Source organism: Amphibalanus amphitrite, unplaced genomic scaffold (assembly GCF_019059575.1).
Source record: "Amphibalanus amphitrite isolate SeventyFive unplaced genomic scaffold, NRLGWU_Aamphi_draft 000262F_arrow, whole genome shotgun sequence".
NCBI lineage: Eukaryota > Metazoa > Arthropoda > Thecostraca > Balanomorpha > Balanidae > Amphibalanus > Amphibalanus amphitrite.
The window spans coordinates 42,721-56,863 of NW_024881757.1; the positions used below are offsets into that span (position 1 = coordinate 42,721).

General features: G+C 47.9%; 1 protein-coding gene across 2 annotated transcripts in view; it reads left to right on the forward strand.

Moving 5' to 3' along the window:
- Positions 1–14,143, forward strand: part of LOC122386771 (hemicentin-2-like) — a 65,564-nt gene that overhangs the window by 39,232 nt on the left and 12,189 nt on the right. For both annotated transcript variants that reach the window (XM_043376318.1, XM_043376319.1), the window contains exon 4: positions 2,864–3,035. In XM_043376318.1, the coding sequence (XP_043232253.1) occupies positions 2,864–3,035 (172 nt within the window). The remainder of the gene's footprint in view (positions 1–2,863; positions 3,036–14,143) is intronic.

The following is a 14,143-nucleotide window of genomic DNA, read 5'->3' on the forward strand; positions in this document are numbered from 1 at the left end:
CCAGCAGTGCCTCCCACGCGGTAACTTCACGTCTGCAGCATTAGAAAAGTTGCATGCAAACTTTGTCTCTGATATACCAATTTGTCTCATTCTTCAAAATCAAAGCAAGTTTGTTAAGAATTTGCATATCAGAGGCGTCCGTTGGAATGCAAATGGTGGCATCAAAACACTGTGACGCGCACAAATGGACATCATTTGGTCTACGAGAACTTGGCTTTATGTGGACTGCGCCATTCAACGCTCGCAGAGATTCAGCGACAAAAAAGAACGAGCTGGTAATTCACCTAAATATTGTAAGCAGAACGCGCCATTCGCTAAGAACATTGCTGTCCTCTTATACCGTGCATTAGATGATATAAACCAGTAAAACGCCTTTTGGGCGAAGAACGAGCGAGCGAGCGAGCTAGTGAGCCCTGCACGTGCGGAAGGGCGAGAGGTTACGTACTTCCAACGGGCTTGTGCAAAGCACCCTTCTAACCGGTCGCTAGCGGTGTACCAAATTTGAACGCGATCGGCCCAGCCGTTCCTGAGATCTGGAAGCGGCATTCTGCACGTGCGCCCGTGCAAACGGAGTCCAAACTGACTTTTGCACGGCACCCTACTAACCGGTCCCCAACCGTGTGCCAAATTTGAGCGCAATCGGTCCAGCCGTTTTCGAGATCTGGAAGCGCCCCCTGCACGTGCGCGCGTGCAGTAGCACCCTAACCGCAACACATGGGAATGCATTGCCTGGTGGGTGCCTACCTGTATGCCAAGTTTCAGCGAAATCGACCCAATAATTACCGAGTTATTGAAATGGGAACAAATTTGGCACCTCTTCTTTTTGTATTTTGCACGTGCAATGGGGGTCCCTCACATAGATCAAGAGTATCCGACCTTTGGTAGAAGGGATGCAGCTACCCTACAAAAATTACCGCGAGACAATCGCACAAGCGGCTGCTGAGATATGAACCTCTCAAAATCACTACTTTTGCAAAACAGCCTGAACACCCTTGACTTTTCACGTGGCACGTGCCACGACGGTCACTGAGTTGTATCAAAAGTAGTCAATTACGGGGTAGAAGGGATGGGGCTACCCAGAAAAAAGACCACAGGCCAATCGGTCCAGCGGTTGCTGAGATATAAGCCTCTCAAAAGCGTTACAGGCCGGGCCGGGCCGGGCCGGGCCGCTCATACTGAGATTTTCCCGTTATATTGAAGAGACTTCGCGTCGCTCGCTGCGCTCGCTCGCTCGTAATCATATGTTTTACACCAATTAAGCAAGTGAAAAATTAACCAATAAATAGATAAATCAATTTTAGGCGCTATAGCATTTGCTGTTTACCATAAACAATATTTGCTACGATTATCAATTGAATCATTGGCCCTAAACGGGCTATGATGTTATCAACTAAGTTTTTTAACCCGCGCCCGGCTGGGGGTCCTGGATTTCCACGCCCTGCTGGGGGGGAAATCCAATCCAGTGTTTGAACACCCCCCCCCCCTTGTAACTCGGCTCCTGGGCCATGTAGCGATACGCGGAAGGCGGCGTTCGAAAGAACGTAAAAAATAATGACGAAATCACTTCTGTCAATTTTTTGGTCAGTTCAAAGGTCAGGTCACCAGAGGTCATTGAAGGCAAAATTTCGCCGATTTCCAGGTCGAATGTCGAAAATTTCCAAGAAGCCAACGCATAGCTCGGGAACCAATAGAGCTACAGCGCCGCGGAAAAGTGCATTCGATAGCTCTATTAACGCCCTTTCTGAGTAATTCCCTCAGATTTGACCTAACGTCAACGGTTTTGCCTGCAGGGGGCAAAAACTGCAAAAATAGCCGATTTTTTCGGACAGTTTTTCTGCAATAACTTTTGACCCAAGCCTTGTACGAGCTTACTTTTACCGGCATCGTGTTCCTCTCGTCAAGACGCATCGAGTGAACTATAACTTGACCTTGAAAGGTCAACTTGAAAATTTGACCTCAGGTCAAGGTCATGACCTGACCGGAAAGGGTCATGTTGCATATCAGTCGATCCGTATCGTCGAGCTGAACACATATAAGGCGTTTTCATCGCTCTAGCATGCCTCTATCAAAAGTTATTTGCGAAAAACTGTTAGATACCATTCGTGACCTAAGATGACCTCAGGGCACAAACAAGGGTCACGGACACCATTTTCATGTTCAGTGTGTCTAAACCACTTGCAATTCGGTGTTTGGGAGTGTTTATAATGTCTTTCGTCCAAAAGAGGCGCATTTCAATTTTCTCCCATTGACTTATAATGGGGAGGTCGCAAAATTGACCTGACCTTAGGTCATCGATATCAAAATTCTGAGATATACATTTTGTACATGCCATTGCTCGTAGCAATCGCTGAAAGTTTCAAAGCGATCGGTCACTCGGTGTAGCTATGACAGACATTGAAACTTTTTATGAGGTGAGGTCACTTCAAGTGACCTGGTGACCTGACCTTGAATGACCTTGGTCTGAAATTTTCACAACATGTGTAGAATTGATGTATGATAAGCTGTACCAAAAACGGCGGCGCTCCGCGCCGCCGTTTTTGAGATATTCGCGAAAAACCACAAGGGGGGTGTTCAAACACCCCCCAGCAGGGCGCGGGTTAAGAAACTACTTGTGCCAATGGTCATGTGCAAATTAATGACCGCTTCACCATATTACCCTTCCTTTGCTATTGCTAACTTTCCGCAGCCATTCTGACCTCTGACTGCCTACCATTGAAATCTGACTTTGACCCCTGCCTCACACCTGATCTGACATTTAACCCCTGCTTCACGCCTGATCTGACATTTGACCCCTGCTCTTGACTTGGTCTGACCTCTGCCCCTTGCCCGGGAGCTGTTCTGACCTCTGACCTCTGCCCCACAGTTGGTGCAATTCGACCGGGCACGGGACGGAGTCAACGTCAAGATATCTTACGAGCGAGATCGCACGATCAGCTTTTTCAGCATCGACCGGGTCCTGCCGTCCGATTCGGGCGCATATTTCTGCGATCCTGACGGCCTCAGTCAGGTCAAAGTCATCCTACACGTACTCAACGGTAAGTGATCAGCTCGAAAAGCACAACACCAGACGTGCCACACAAACTTCAATCGCAGAATTCATCCAATCAACACGGCGTATTTGCTTTCAGCCTCCCTGTTCCATTTGGCTCTCGGGCTGCCGTCAGGTAGGCCCATCAGCGGCGCTAGAACAACACTTTGACAAACAGGGGCCGTGACGGGAGCCATTCTCGTCGGGGCGTCGCCACACAGCAGCTGAAGGTCTCCATAACAGCCGAGCTGGCTCCCTGTCGACTGAGAGTCAACAGGGAATGATCCGTGGGACGCGCCGGTGGGCCGGCTGGTATGGTCCCAGGCACTTCCAGGGAGCAGGTTGCGGGATGGTTGGTGTAATGGATGTTTGGTGTTTGTTTGGAGACACCCTTGTCATGGTAGGATGCTCATTTATTTTATGACGGAGGAAAGTTATGATCGCGCTGCTGCGTTAGTACTCAATCATCGGACTTGAAGAACTCAAATTGCGCCGCAAATGAGAATTGCTGTCACTCTTCTCTAAAAAGTGGTGTAACCACCCATCTCCTGGTGGCTGATCGCTTTTCTTTACGGTGACTCATACATTTATCTCACGTCACGCTACCAGGCAGCATCGGTCGGTCTGACCATCCTATCCGCATCTACATATATCGACTGTGCAGCACGCCGGTCGCCGTGACTCCGGACTCCTGTGACCAGCCAGTAACGATTTATGATAGGATGACGTTCTGTAGTAATAGGTCGCTGATGGGTCGATGATAATCCAAAGTCCATTGAAGGCTCGGCCCGGTGTCGTTGCAGTCCATAAAGTGCGCAGGTATGACGTGCATTGGCAATCAGCAGCGGCGGCTCGACCAGCGCTCGGCCGCCGGCGGCTCGGCCGACATTGATTTTGCTCGCCGGAGCTGTGCGATGAACAGAACTGCAGTCGTTTCAGGCGTGCTTCAGTCGAGGAGCTGCTCGATGACTTCGGGCGGCCTCGCCTCGAGTGCGCTGCATTACGGACCTTCTCAGTATACTTGTTCTCCAATGCGCTTAGCGAAATGACTTCCCAACGTCTGGCGACTATGTAGGTTCGCAGGGTGAGGATGGAATCTACCCGTGGGAGACGAGCATGTTGCCGGAATGGATGACTGAGGCGGACTCAGCAGATATTGAAGCCGTAGATGACTCATCACAATTCACAGCGCTTTTTGTCTTTACTTTCAGTGCCAGATGACATCAGCTTTTGTCGTAGCACCAATAATCGTAACATCAAGACATCATAAATCCCATAGCACTGCTTCCTCACTAGTCAATGTAATACAAATACTCAACGGTCACCTCGGCCTTTTCTTGATTACGGAGCGAGCGAAGCGAGCGGAGTCTTACGTAGAATAACGGAAATTTCTGAGTATGAGCGGCCGGCCGGCCGGCCGGCCGGCCGGCCGGCCGGCCGTGCGGACGCTTTTGCGAGGCTTATATCTCAGCAACCACTTGACCGATTTACACGCGGTAATTTTTATAGGGTAGCTTCATTCCTTCTACCAAGTATTGGACTATTCCCGATGCATGTGGGTGACCCCTTATGCACGTGCCACGTGCAAAACGAAGAGGTGTCAGTTTTGCAATTGTTGCAATATTTCGGTAACTACTTGGCCGATTGCGCTGAAAGTTGGCATGTAGGTAGGCACCCACTAGGCACTGCATATCCATGTGCCAGAGTTGGGGTGCCGCTGCACGTGCGCACGTGCAGAGGTCGTTTCCAGATCTCGAGAACGGCTGGACCGATTGCGCTCAAATTTGGTACACAGTTAGGGACCGGTTAGTAGGGTGCCGTGCAAAAGCCAGTCGGGACCCATTTTGCACGTGCGCACGTGCAGGGTGCCGCTCCCAGATCTCGAGAACGGCTGGGCCGATTGTGCTCAAATTTGGCACATCGCTAGAAACCGGTCAGTAGGGTGCCGTGCACAAGTCAGTTGGAGGTACCCCCTCGAAATTTCGCACGTGCAAGGCTCACCCTCTCGCTCGCTCCGTTAGTCGCCCCAAAAGGCGCTATACTGGTAGTAAATATGACGCATAGACCTCTGTACAACTCTCAGTGCACAGATGTCTATGTATAGCTATAAAGTGCATTGTAGACTTTCCGGAAAACATTTGTACTTTTTCCAGCTTGTTTTGACTATGTCATCCGAAAACACATTTACGACGCTGCACAATCTTTTATAAGAGAAGGTTATCCGACAACATCTGCTTCGTAAAGTGATGCACGAAATTTTTGCCTACTTTCCTTATTTCTTTTTGCATTTATGAAGAGTCAACTAATTTTGACTAGACATCGCCTACATGTAAATCCTTTCATGGCCTGCTCGGCGACTACCCGTATTTAGCGGCTCACTGAAGCATGAAATGATGCTTTCAGAGCGGACGCCTGTGCTAAGCGCCTTTAGGAGACTGTCGACACACTGTATAGCTCTGAATAAATGGCAGCTCATATTCAGAGACAACGTGCTGTGCTTGACAACACATGTCAAGTTTTTATATCGTTTGCTGTAAGAACATGAAGGCATCAAGACAAAGTGAAATGACAAACGATAAAACTTATTTTGCATATGCTGCCATCCGTCTGATGTCGGAAAGCAGCCATTGTCTCTCTCTCTCTCTCTCTCTCTCTCTCTCTCTCTCTCTCTCTCTCTCTCTCTCTCTCTCTCTCTCTCTCTCTCTCTCTCTCTCTCTCTCTCTCTCTCTCTCTCTCTCTCTCTCTCTCTCTCTCTCTCTCTCTCTCTCTCTCTCTCTCTCTCTCTCTCTCTCTCTCTCTCTCTCTCTCTCTCTCTCTCTCTCTCTCTCTCTCTCTCTCTCTCTCTCTCTCTCTCTCTCTCTCTCTCTCTCTCTCTCTCTCTTTCTCTCTCTCTCTCTCTCTCTCTCTCTCTCTCTCTCTCTCTCTCTCTCTCTCTCTCTCTCTCTCTCTCTCTCTCTCTCTCTCTTTCTGAATTGATCAATCAATTAGCTCTAAAAATGATGTGAGAAAACGCATGACAAATACCTACAGAGACATTTAGGATGTCTGGAGGAATTCAGAAAGGTTGAGTCAGTTTCACCCAGGGGACGCAGTCGGCAGGAATCTAAAGGAACTGGCCCAGTGAGGCGGAAAGAAAGAGCTAAAGGAAGGGAAGTGCAAAGTGCATAACTGACCCCGAAGTAAAGGTCGGCACTTCACCGAACACACTTCGGCCTGTTGTAGCAAGTATCGAAGGACTAACTCTGCAAAGGTTCCGAGGTCAAGCGATCAGTTCCCCGATGGTAAAGAACGGGAGAGCTGATCTAGATCGAAGGTAGGGCGAATTTTCGGCCGGCCCGCCGGCAGGCTTCCGTGCAGACAAAGCCGGCGCAGCGTGCCGACCAGCGCGGCGCTGATGGCGCTGCACGCGCGCCGTTTTTGTCTCCTGCGCCGATTGATCGAACCAGCGACGGGCCGGGATCGTATGTGACGCCCCTCCGAACCGGAACACGGCGAGCTTCGAAAGAAAGCTGATTTGGCGTCGCCCCGGTTGTAGGAAGAGGAGCTACGTTATTGCAATAGGATGAACAACTTTCCGAATGAATTACGATCAGTTGCTCTATCAGCGACTTAAAACGGTTGGTCATCTGTATTGCATATTCTACTGATATATGTAGGGGAAGGTGGGGTAAGACGGCCCAGCGGGGCAAGACGGACCACCAGCCCTCCCGGCTGAACCGCTGCTGGTATCTACTGCTGTATGCACTCACTATGTTTGTTTTCCTTCGTAACAATGGCCACCTTGAGCTCATGCTGCTAGGACGCATAGCTTTTGAGTTATTGAGAAAAATGTTGTTTTTCGTCAAACCGATCTAATATACCTAAGAGGTCTACGGGTGATTCAATTACGGCGCCTTTCTTGCATGATTAGTTTCTATTTTGCACTTTACTGTGAAGAACAAAGTTATAAACATAGTTTTAATCACACTTTAGGAAAGGCAAGGTTTTGCAATGTTGGGCTATTTGACATATACGTCATGATAATGACAGAATTTAGATTTGGGGCAAGACGGACCACTGTGATCCATCTTACCCTGTGGTGGTCCATTGTACCCTGCACATGGAAAGTTTTTTTTCCAAAACATTGACACAAGTTTAAGTAAGCTAATTTTTCAGGAAGGAGTCTTTGTTGCATGTGAGCCATGCATGAAAGTGCTCAGTTAGCATGCATTCATGCCAAACGAGAATCAACACACATGTTCCCAGCTTTTAGCTGCACTTCCATCACACATGAGTAAAGAATAAAGGCCCATTTTGTTATTTTACCATTCTGGTTACTTTTTCTTACAAGAGTACAGAGCAGAAGTGTAACACACATGAACGGATAGCAGGCACTGCTGGGTGGTCCGTCTTACCCCACGTTTTTTCTTGTCTGAGTTTTTGACATGTCCCTCTTTAAGAGCATCCACCACCTAGATGTCTTTAACTTGAAATTTAGTCTTTACACATATCAACAGAGGAAGGATTGAGCATTCCGAAGACTATAAATAATATGAATTACGAGAGCAGTGTAGCAAGATATGCGGCCTCAAACCTTAGCTGGTCCGTCTTACCCCACCTTCCCCTAGATCGACTCTAAGAACTGAACATGAGAGATTATTCATCGTCATGTTCCTACAAATCACACAATTTGTATATCATGTTTTTAATAGATTTAGTCAGAAGTCAGAACCTTTTGAGTGGAAGGTTTCACAAGGACAGAGCCCCCGCTGAGCGAAGCTTGTTGCGTTGGCCCTGCCCTCTACCCTCTGATCGCGCAATTCCGGTTCTATGGCAGAATTTGTAGTCCAAAAATAAACGTGCGCGCATAGCCACGCACGGCCGGTCCCCTTACTGATTGCCTGGCTACGGCCTGCCACCAACCGCAACCATACTTGTCAGGAGGCCCATAAACGTCAAGCGCCCGTCGCGCTTCGAACGCGGACTGTTATAACCGGGAACGCGTGCTCTCACTACGTGGAGTCCAACGCCCTACCAACTGAGATGATGGGTAAAGGTACACATTGGCTTTCCCTAGCGATGAACATTGCTTTGCTGGAAGCGAAATGATATAATGCCTATATTTTTACTGCTTTTAGTTGAACATGTTGCTACGTTATGTGCATCTAGCGAAATTTGAGAACTGGGGCATTCCACGATAGATCGTACCACCTTTTTCCAATTTGACACCCTCATCTCTCGGAATTTGACGAGAATTGGTCTCAGGGGTAATCAGGGGCTCTGAATCCTCCTGTAACAATTTCAGGCTTATCAGATAAGTATTTTTTGAGTTATGGTGTATAACATTTTTTGGATCTTGCTTTGCAGCGCTAAGTTTGGCGGGCTGTAACTCTAAGACGGATTATTCAAATGCCAAATGTTAAATAACATTGAACTTGCAATGAAACAGAGATTAATATGTATTTTTGAAATTTCGAAAAATACGCTATTTTTGATATATGACATATCGAGTTTTCTTTCATTTGTATTTTTTGGACTTTGGGACCAATTTTTTTTTTTGAATTTTTATTTCTTTAAAAAAAATATTTGGCTCATTGTTAAGAAGTATGCAAAAAAATTAGGAAGGTGTTCTTTCTATAATGTATTTATTTAACGTCACGATAACGGTTTCGAATAGTGATTTCGGGAGGGGAGCTTACAAATGGCGTGGTAAAGCTGCCTAGTGACATCACGGGTTGCTGAAATTTCAATTCAAGTCTGAGTCATCTGAAAAAGTGAAAAGAGGGTTCATTCAACCCTCTTTCCTATAAGCGCGAGGGTGAAAAAGGCTGCTTGGTTCTGACATTGTTTTGGACGCCAATGACCATAGCTGTCCGAGATGAAAGGTACAGGACGCATACATGGTGTCCTCCAGAGGTCTCACAACTTGTATATCTGGGATTTTTTCAAGGTTACATGAGGTCAGGTCGGTCACGTGACATCACTGTTATAAATCAATGGGGAAATATAAAAACTGTTATTTTGGCGCCGAGAATGATCTAAAACTATCCCACGTACATGGTATCGTGATTTCATGCACTCCTTGCAAAGTCCAATGCTTTACGTTTGCATTGTTAACCTTGCGTGACGTCATTTATGACGTCACTAGGGTCGTACGAGTTTTTCGTCAATAACTCCCGATCAAATGGAGCTAGAGAGTCGGAAAAGCCACCAATGGACTCGGGAAGACCTTCCGAATCGAATGATATGCCATATGATACCCTTTGCCCAGCTTCGTGACCTGAGGGGCTCTGACCTGACCTTGACCCGAGGTCAACTACTTAAGTTGACCTCACCCTAGCAAAAAGTATACCATTCGATGCACCTGAGCTAGGCGAACACAATGATGCCAAAATCGCGGCTCTGCGGCCATTTTTGCGAAGTTATTTACTAAAAACCGAACCCGTAACTTCAGTCACGTGACCTGACCTCAGACGCTACCGGTTAACCTGAGACCTTAAAATCGGGTACCAATCGCTGCGACTTGTAACGGCACACACGCTCGTTTTTTCCGCGAGGCTCTAGCTCTATTAGAAGCGAAACGGCGTGCTGGGGTCGTATCAACCCCTCCGAAACCCATTTTGTTTGCGGGAAAATGAGGAACTTATAGAAAGAACACCTTTCTAATTTTTTGCATGTCGATTTGCAGTGACATCAAGATTATTTTGAAAAAAATAAAAATGTGAAAAATTTTGGTCCCAAAAGTCATTAGAGGCAAATGAAAAAAGATTAAGGTTTTTGCTCAACAATGAAATTTTTTCTTTGGAATTTTTAAATAGTAATATTAATTCTTGATTCATCGCAAGCTTAGTGTCGTTTACTTTTCGTTGGTAGCTTAACCCGTTCTTGAGTTATAGGCCATCAAACTCACCGTTACATACCGAAGTTAAAAAAATGTAATGCAATATAACTCAAAAAGTTTTGATCTGAGAAGTCTGATATTTTGCCAGGCGTCTTTGGGGCCTATGATTACCCCTAGGACCGATTTTCATTAAAATCTGAGAGATGAGGGTGACGGGCCTGGTACGATCTATCGTGGAATGCCCCAACTATCACTTCACTTTAGAAGTTCGTATATTTTTTTCAGTGGATACATCAATTTCAGAGAAGCATGAAAGTCACCCTCGAAATAAGATCCCCTCCGCTCAAGGCACTTGTTATAGCTCTGCAGCCAATTCTTGAAGGCCTGCTGGTAGCCCTTCAAAGTGAAGGTGCCGCAGTCACAGCCTCCTTCATCTCCTCCACGTCCTCAAAACGGCGGCCCCTGGGCTTCTCTTTCAGTATGGACTATGGAGAACTTTCCAGAAGTTACGCATTTCATTTCTACACAATTTTGTTCCAAGCATATCCAAACCAATTTTGATTGACTGAGACTTCGCATTCAACTAAAAACATCTGCTGGATACAATACACACATACATCAATGAGGAGCACGTATGCACAATGGTTACATAGCACCTGGGTATCCTGAATTCGTCCTGAAAAGTTTTCACCTCCCAAACCAGAGAATGTAACCTACCACGTTAGGGCGTAACTTTGCGTGGACGTGTGGGGAGGCCCAACGGACGTGAGGCGAGTGACTGATATCTTGCACAGCCTGTCATGTCTGATAGCTACGCGGAATAGAGATGCATTTTAGCTCGCTGAGTTTATTTTTGCATTATTTTGTCCATGATGAGCACGTAGCTAATGTGCGCTATGATGTTCTTTTAGCTCGCTGATATTTGCCGTTAATTATGAACAACATTTCATATTTTTCGATAGGACACTTTTATGGAACCATTCATTCACCACCCGTTTGCGGCATGAGCGTCAGCAAAACTTGGCCGGTCGGTCTGATTAGGAAACCAGCTCACGGCCGGGCATCTCATATTGAAAGGCGTGCCCGATGCCCCGCGGCGCCGGGGGCCTCCTGCTGAGTCTGGGACGAGACTGCAGCGGGGCCGCGGCGGCCGATTGAGGCACGCGACACAGACACCGCGCCCTCGAACGGTCACCAATCGACCGGGAACGCGGACCGGCTACCCATGCGGAGCACGGGACCCGGAGAACGACCTGCAGACAGTCCGGCTTTGGACGGCTCGTGTCAATCGTCGATGCTTACACAGGGGTGTAACTTTTGCTTTTGAGATGGGGGTGCACTTGGTGATGGGGGCGACCTTCAATGAGGATAGGGGCGCTTCCAAGGTGCATAGATGGTGCATACATTATACATTAGCGTCGCCACGGGGGGACAAGCGGGGCAGCTTGCCCCCCCCCCCCCACCCCCGACCGGGCTCCCCCTGAGATCAATGCAGATCCGATGAGATTTTGGGGTCGGCGAAAAAATGGGGGTTAGTTTTCATGAATGGCTGTAAAGTCAAAATCGGTTGGAGTCGCGAGTCCCAACCAGAGTCGGAGTGAGAGTCGCCAACATTTTCAGGACTTTGACTCCAGGCTCGAACGTATCATAACTTTGATTCAATCCCTGTCTTGGCTGGTGTTAGCTGAATTTTACACTCGGTTTTCAACACTGTTGTGGAGCTGGGAGCGACCCCCTCACCTCCTCTCGGGAGCAGCGCTCCGTCCACGCGCAGAGACCGGGTCCGTCTAGTACCTACGCTGACACGAAATTTTAGTGTCAAGACCATTAGCGTCGCCACGGGGGGGGGGGGGGCAAGCGGGGCAGCTTGCCACCCCCCCCCCCCCCCCCAACCTTCAACCGGGCACCCCCTGAGATCCGAGAGAGATCGATGCAGATCCGATGAGATTTTGGGGTCGGCAAGAAGTGGGGGTAGTTTTGAAGAATGGCTGTGAAGTCAAAATCAGTTGGAGTCTTGAGTCCCAGCCAGAGTCGGAGTGAGAGTCGCCAAAACATTCAGGACTTCGACTCCAGATTCGAACATATCAAAACTTCGATTCAATCCATGTCTTAGCTGGTGTTAGCTGAATTTTACACTCGGGTTTCACCAGTCTAGCACGCTGACACGAAATTTTAGTGTCAAGACCTAGCTCGAAAAATTCGGGGTTGGGTTGGGGTCGTTTCCGACTCTGGCCAAAGGTCTGTGACATGTTCAAGTGCCGTTAAAGTACCACAGGGCTAACGAGGGCCGTGCGTAGGCTCCTAAAAAGTCCCACTGAACTCTAAGAAGGGATCCCACGCTAGCTTCCGAGGGACCCAAACTGACCTCTGAGGGCCCTCAGGCCGGCACTTATGAACACCACTACGATCTTCCACCGCTGATTCTGAAGGCTCGGGCGCAAATCTTTGAGAGCCACTTTGGCAGTCCTTTTAAGGGCCTCCGCCGGTCTCAACAGCCCCATATTGGCTTCTGAGGGTCCATCGGTGTGCAAGGGGCGGACCCATGGTAGTCTCTGAGGGCCCTTTCGACTTTGATGACCATCCTTACGACAGGCCTATGAAGACCTACACGGGCCTTATCATAGAGGGGCCACGTGTGCCTCTGAGCAGGGCTGCGAGGTCGGGGTCGGAGTCGGTCGGAGTCGACAGCTCTGACCGGAGTCGAAGTCGGTTTTGGAAGCCGGGGTCGGATTCGAGTCGAAGGCACCGATAAATCCATCACGGAAACTGAGCATGCTAGAATATGGATTTTTAGAAGGGCGAACCGATTCCCTGGATCATTTGCAACTCTTTTTTCTGGATAAGGTTTGGGATCATCTGCACGGACCCGTCCGAGGGAGGGAGGGGGAGGGGCCCTACAGACCCATTGTATCCTTCCCATTAACCCTCGCCCGCACATGGGGGGGGGGGGGTGGTTGCCACCCCCCCAGGCAGTCTTTCTGCTCTGCACTCAACATTTTTAGAGCTAGAAGGCTGATTTTTCGTATAGCTGCTCGTCTATCCTTTCTTGATGTCCACTGAAAATTTCAAGTTTCTGTGATTTTTGGTTTCGGAGATATGACCTTGTTTTTCAGGTCATGTCATGACCCAAATGGCCAATTCTCAACATCTTGCGTTTGCCATGGACCTTGTGAGCTTTTGACACCCTGATTTCGGCCTTTTTTGCCAGTCTTACCTCCCACCTATCATGGAACATGTTGTTCGACGATGTACAGGGGTCAAGGTCAGGGTCAAGGTCAACCTAGGTCATCTAAGATAATTGCGTTTTAGGCAAGCTGAATTTACTTTTTGTGAAGTTTTTTGACTGCATTTTTGGTAAAAGCTTCTCAGATCATGATTTCATGTGATATGGACCCAAAAACAATCGGTGCACACATCAGTATACACACAGACACACACAGACATACAAACACATATAATTGACCTTGACCTAACTTGACCTGAAATGACCTCAGCAGCAAAATTCTGGTCGGATAGTGTGACAAAGAGGTTCTAGCTGCCTTGGCACCAGAAAACAGCATCGTCATCGGTATTTGATAAGCAGCGCACTTGATATCCAACGGTGACCCAAAACAGCAACATTTTTTAGTTTGACCTGACCTGGAAGGTCAATGACTGACCTGAGAAGGTAAAACTGGGTATCATTGGATTTGTCTCTTCCCAAAGAATCTTTTTGGTCTTTACTGCTAAGCTCTATCTCCAACAGGAACGAAATGGCGCGGGGGGGGTGGCAACCACCCCCCCCCCCCCCATGTGCGTTCTAGGATGGGAAAATGGCATGTGCGGGCGAGGGTTAATAGGCTCTACCCTGCTAAACTAACGTAACGGGTAATGCGTTTCTAACTGACGTAACTGATTTTGCCCAGGAAATCCTAAAAAAATACTTTCTACATTTCATAGCTAGAGGAAAAACTGCATCACCATTGCATTCCTCGCGCGCCATGGCGCGTCGAGTGACATATAAAACGTGTAAGTAATGACTATAAAAAGGCATGATTAAAGACCAAATTGGATTTTGTCCCCCCCCCCCCAACCGAAAATCTCTGGCGACGCCTATGGATGCAGATGAGTCCAATGGTACAAAGTTGGGTATTATGAAATAAAATTGAATTCGTTTGCACGAATATCAATCAATCAATTGAATTTATAACGAATGGCATTTTACTTTTTTATTCCAACCTCTTATAGAATTGGGGTGCCCTTTTTATGCTCGTCGACTGGCGAGACCCACTTTTGCTGGAATCACCTTTTTCATT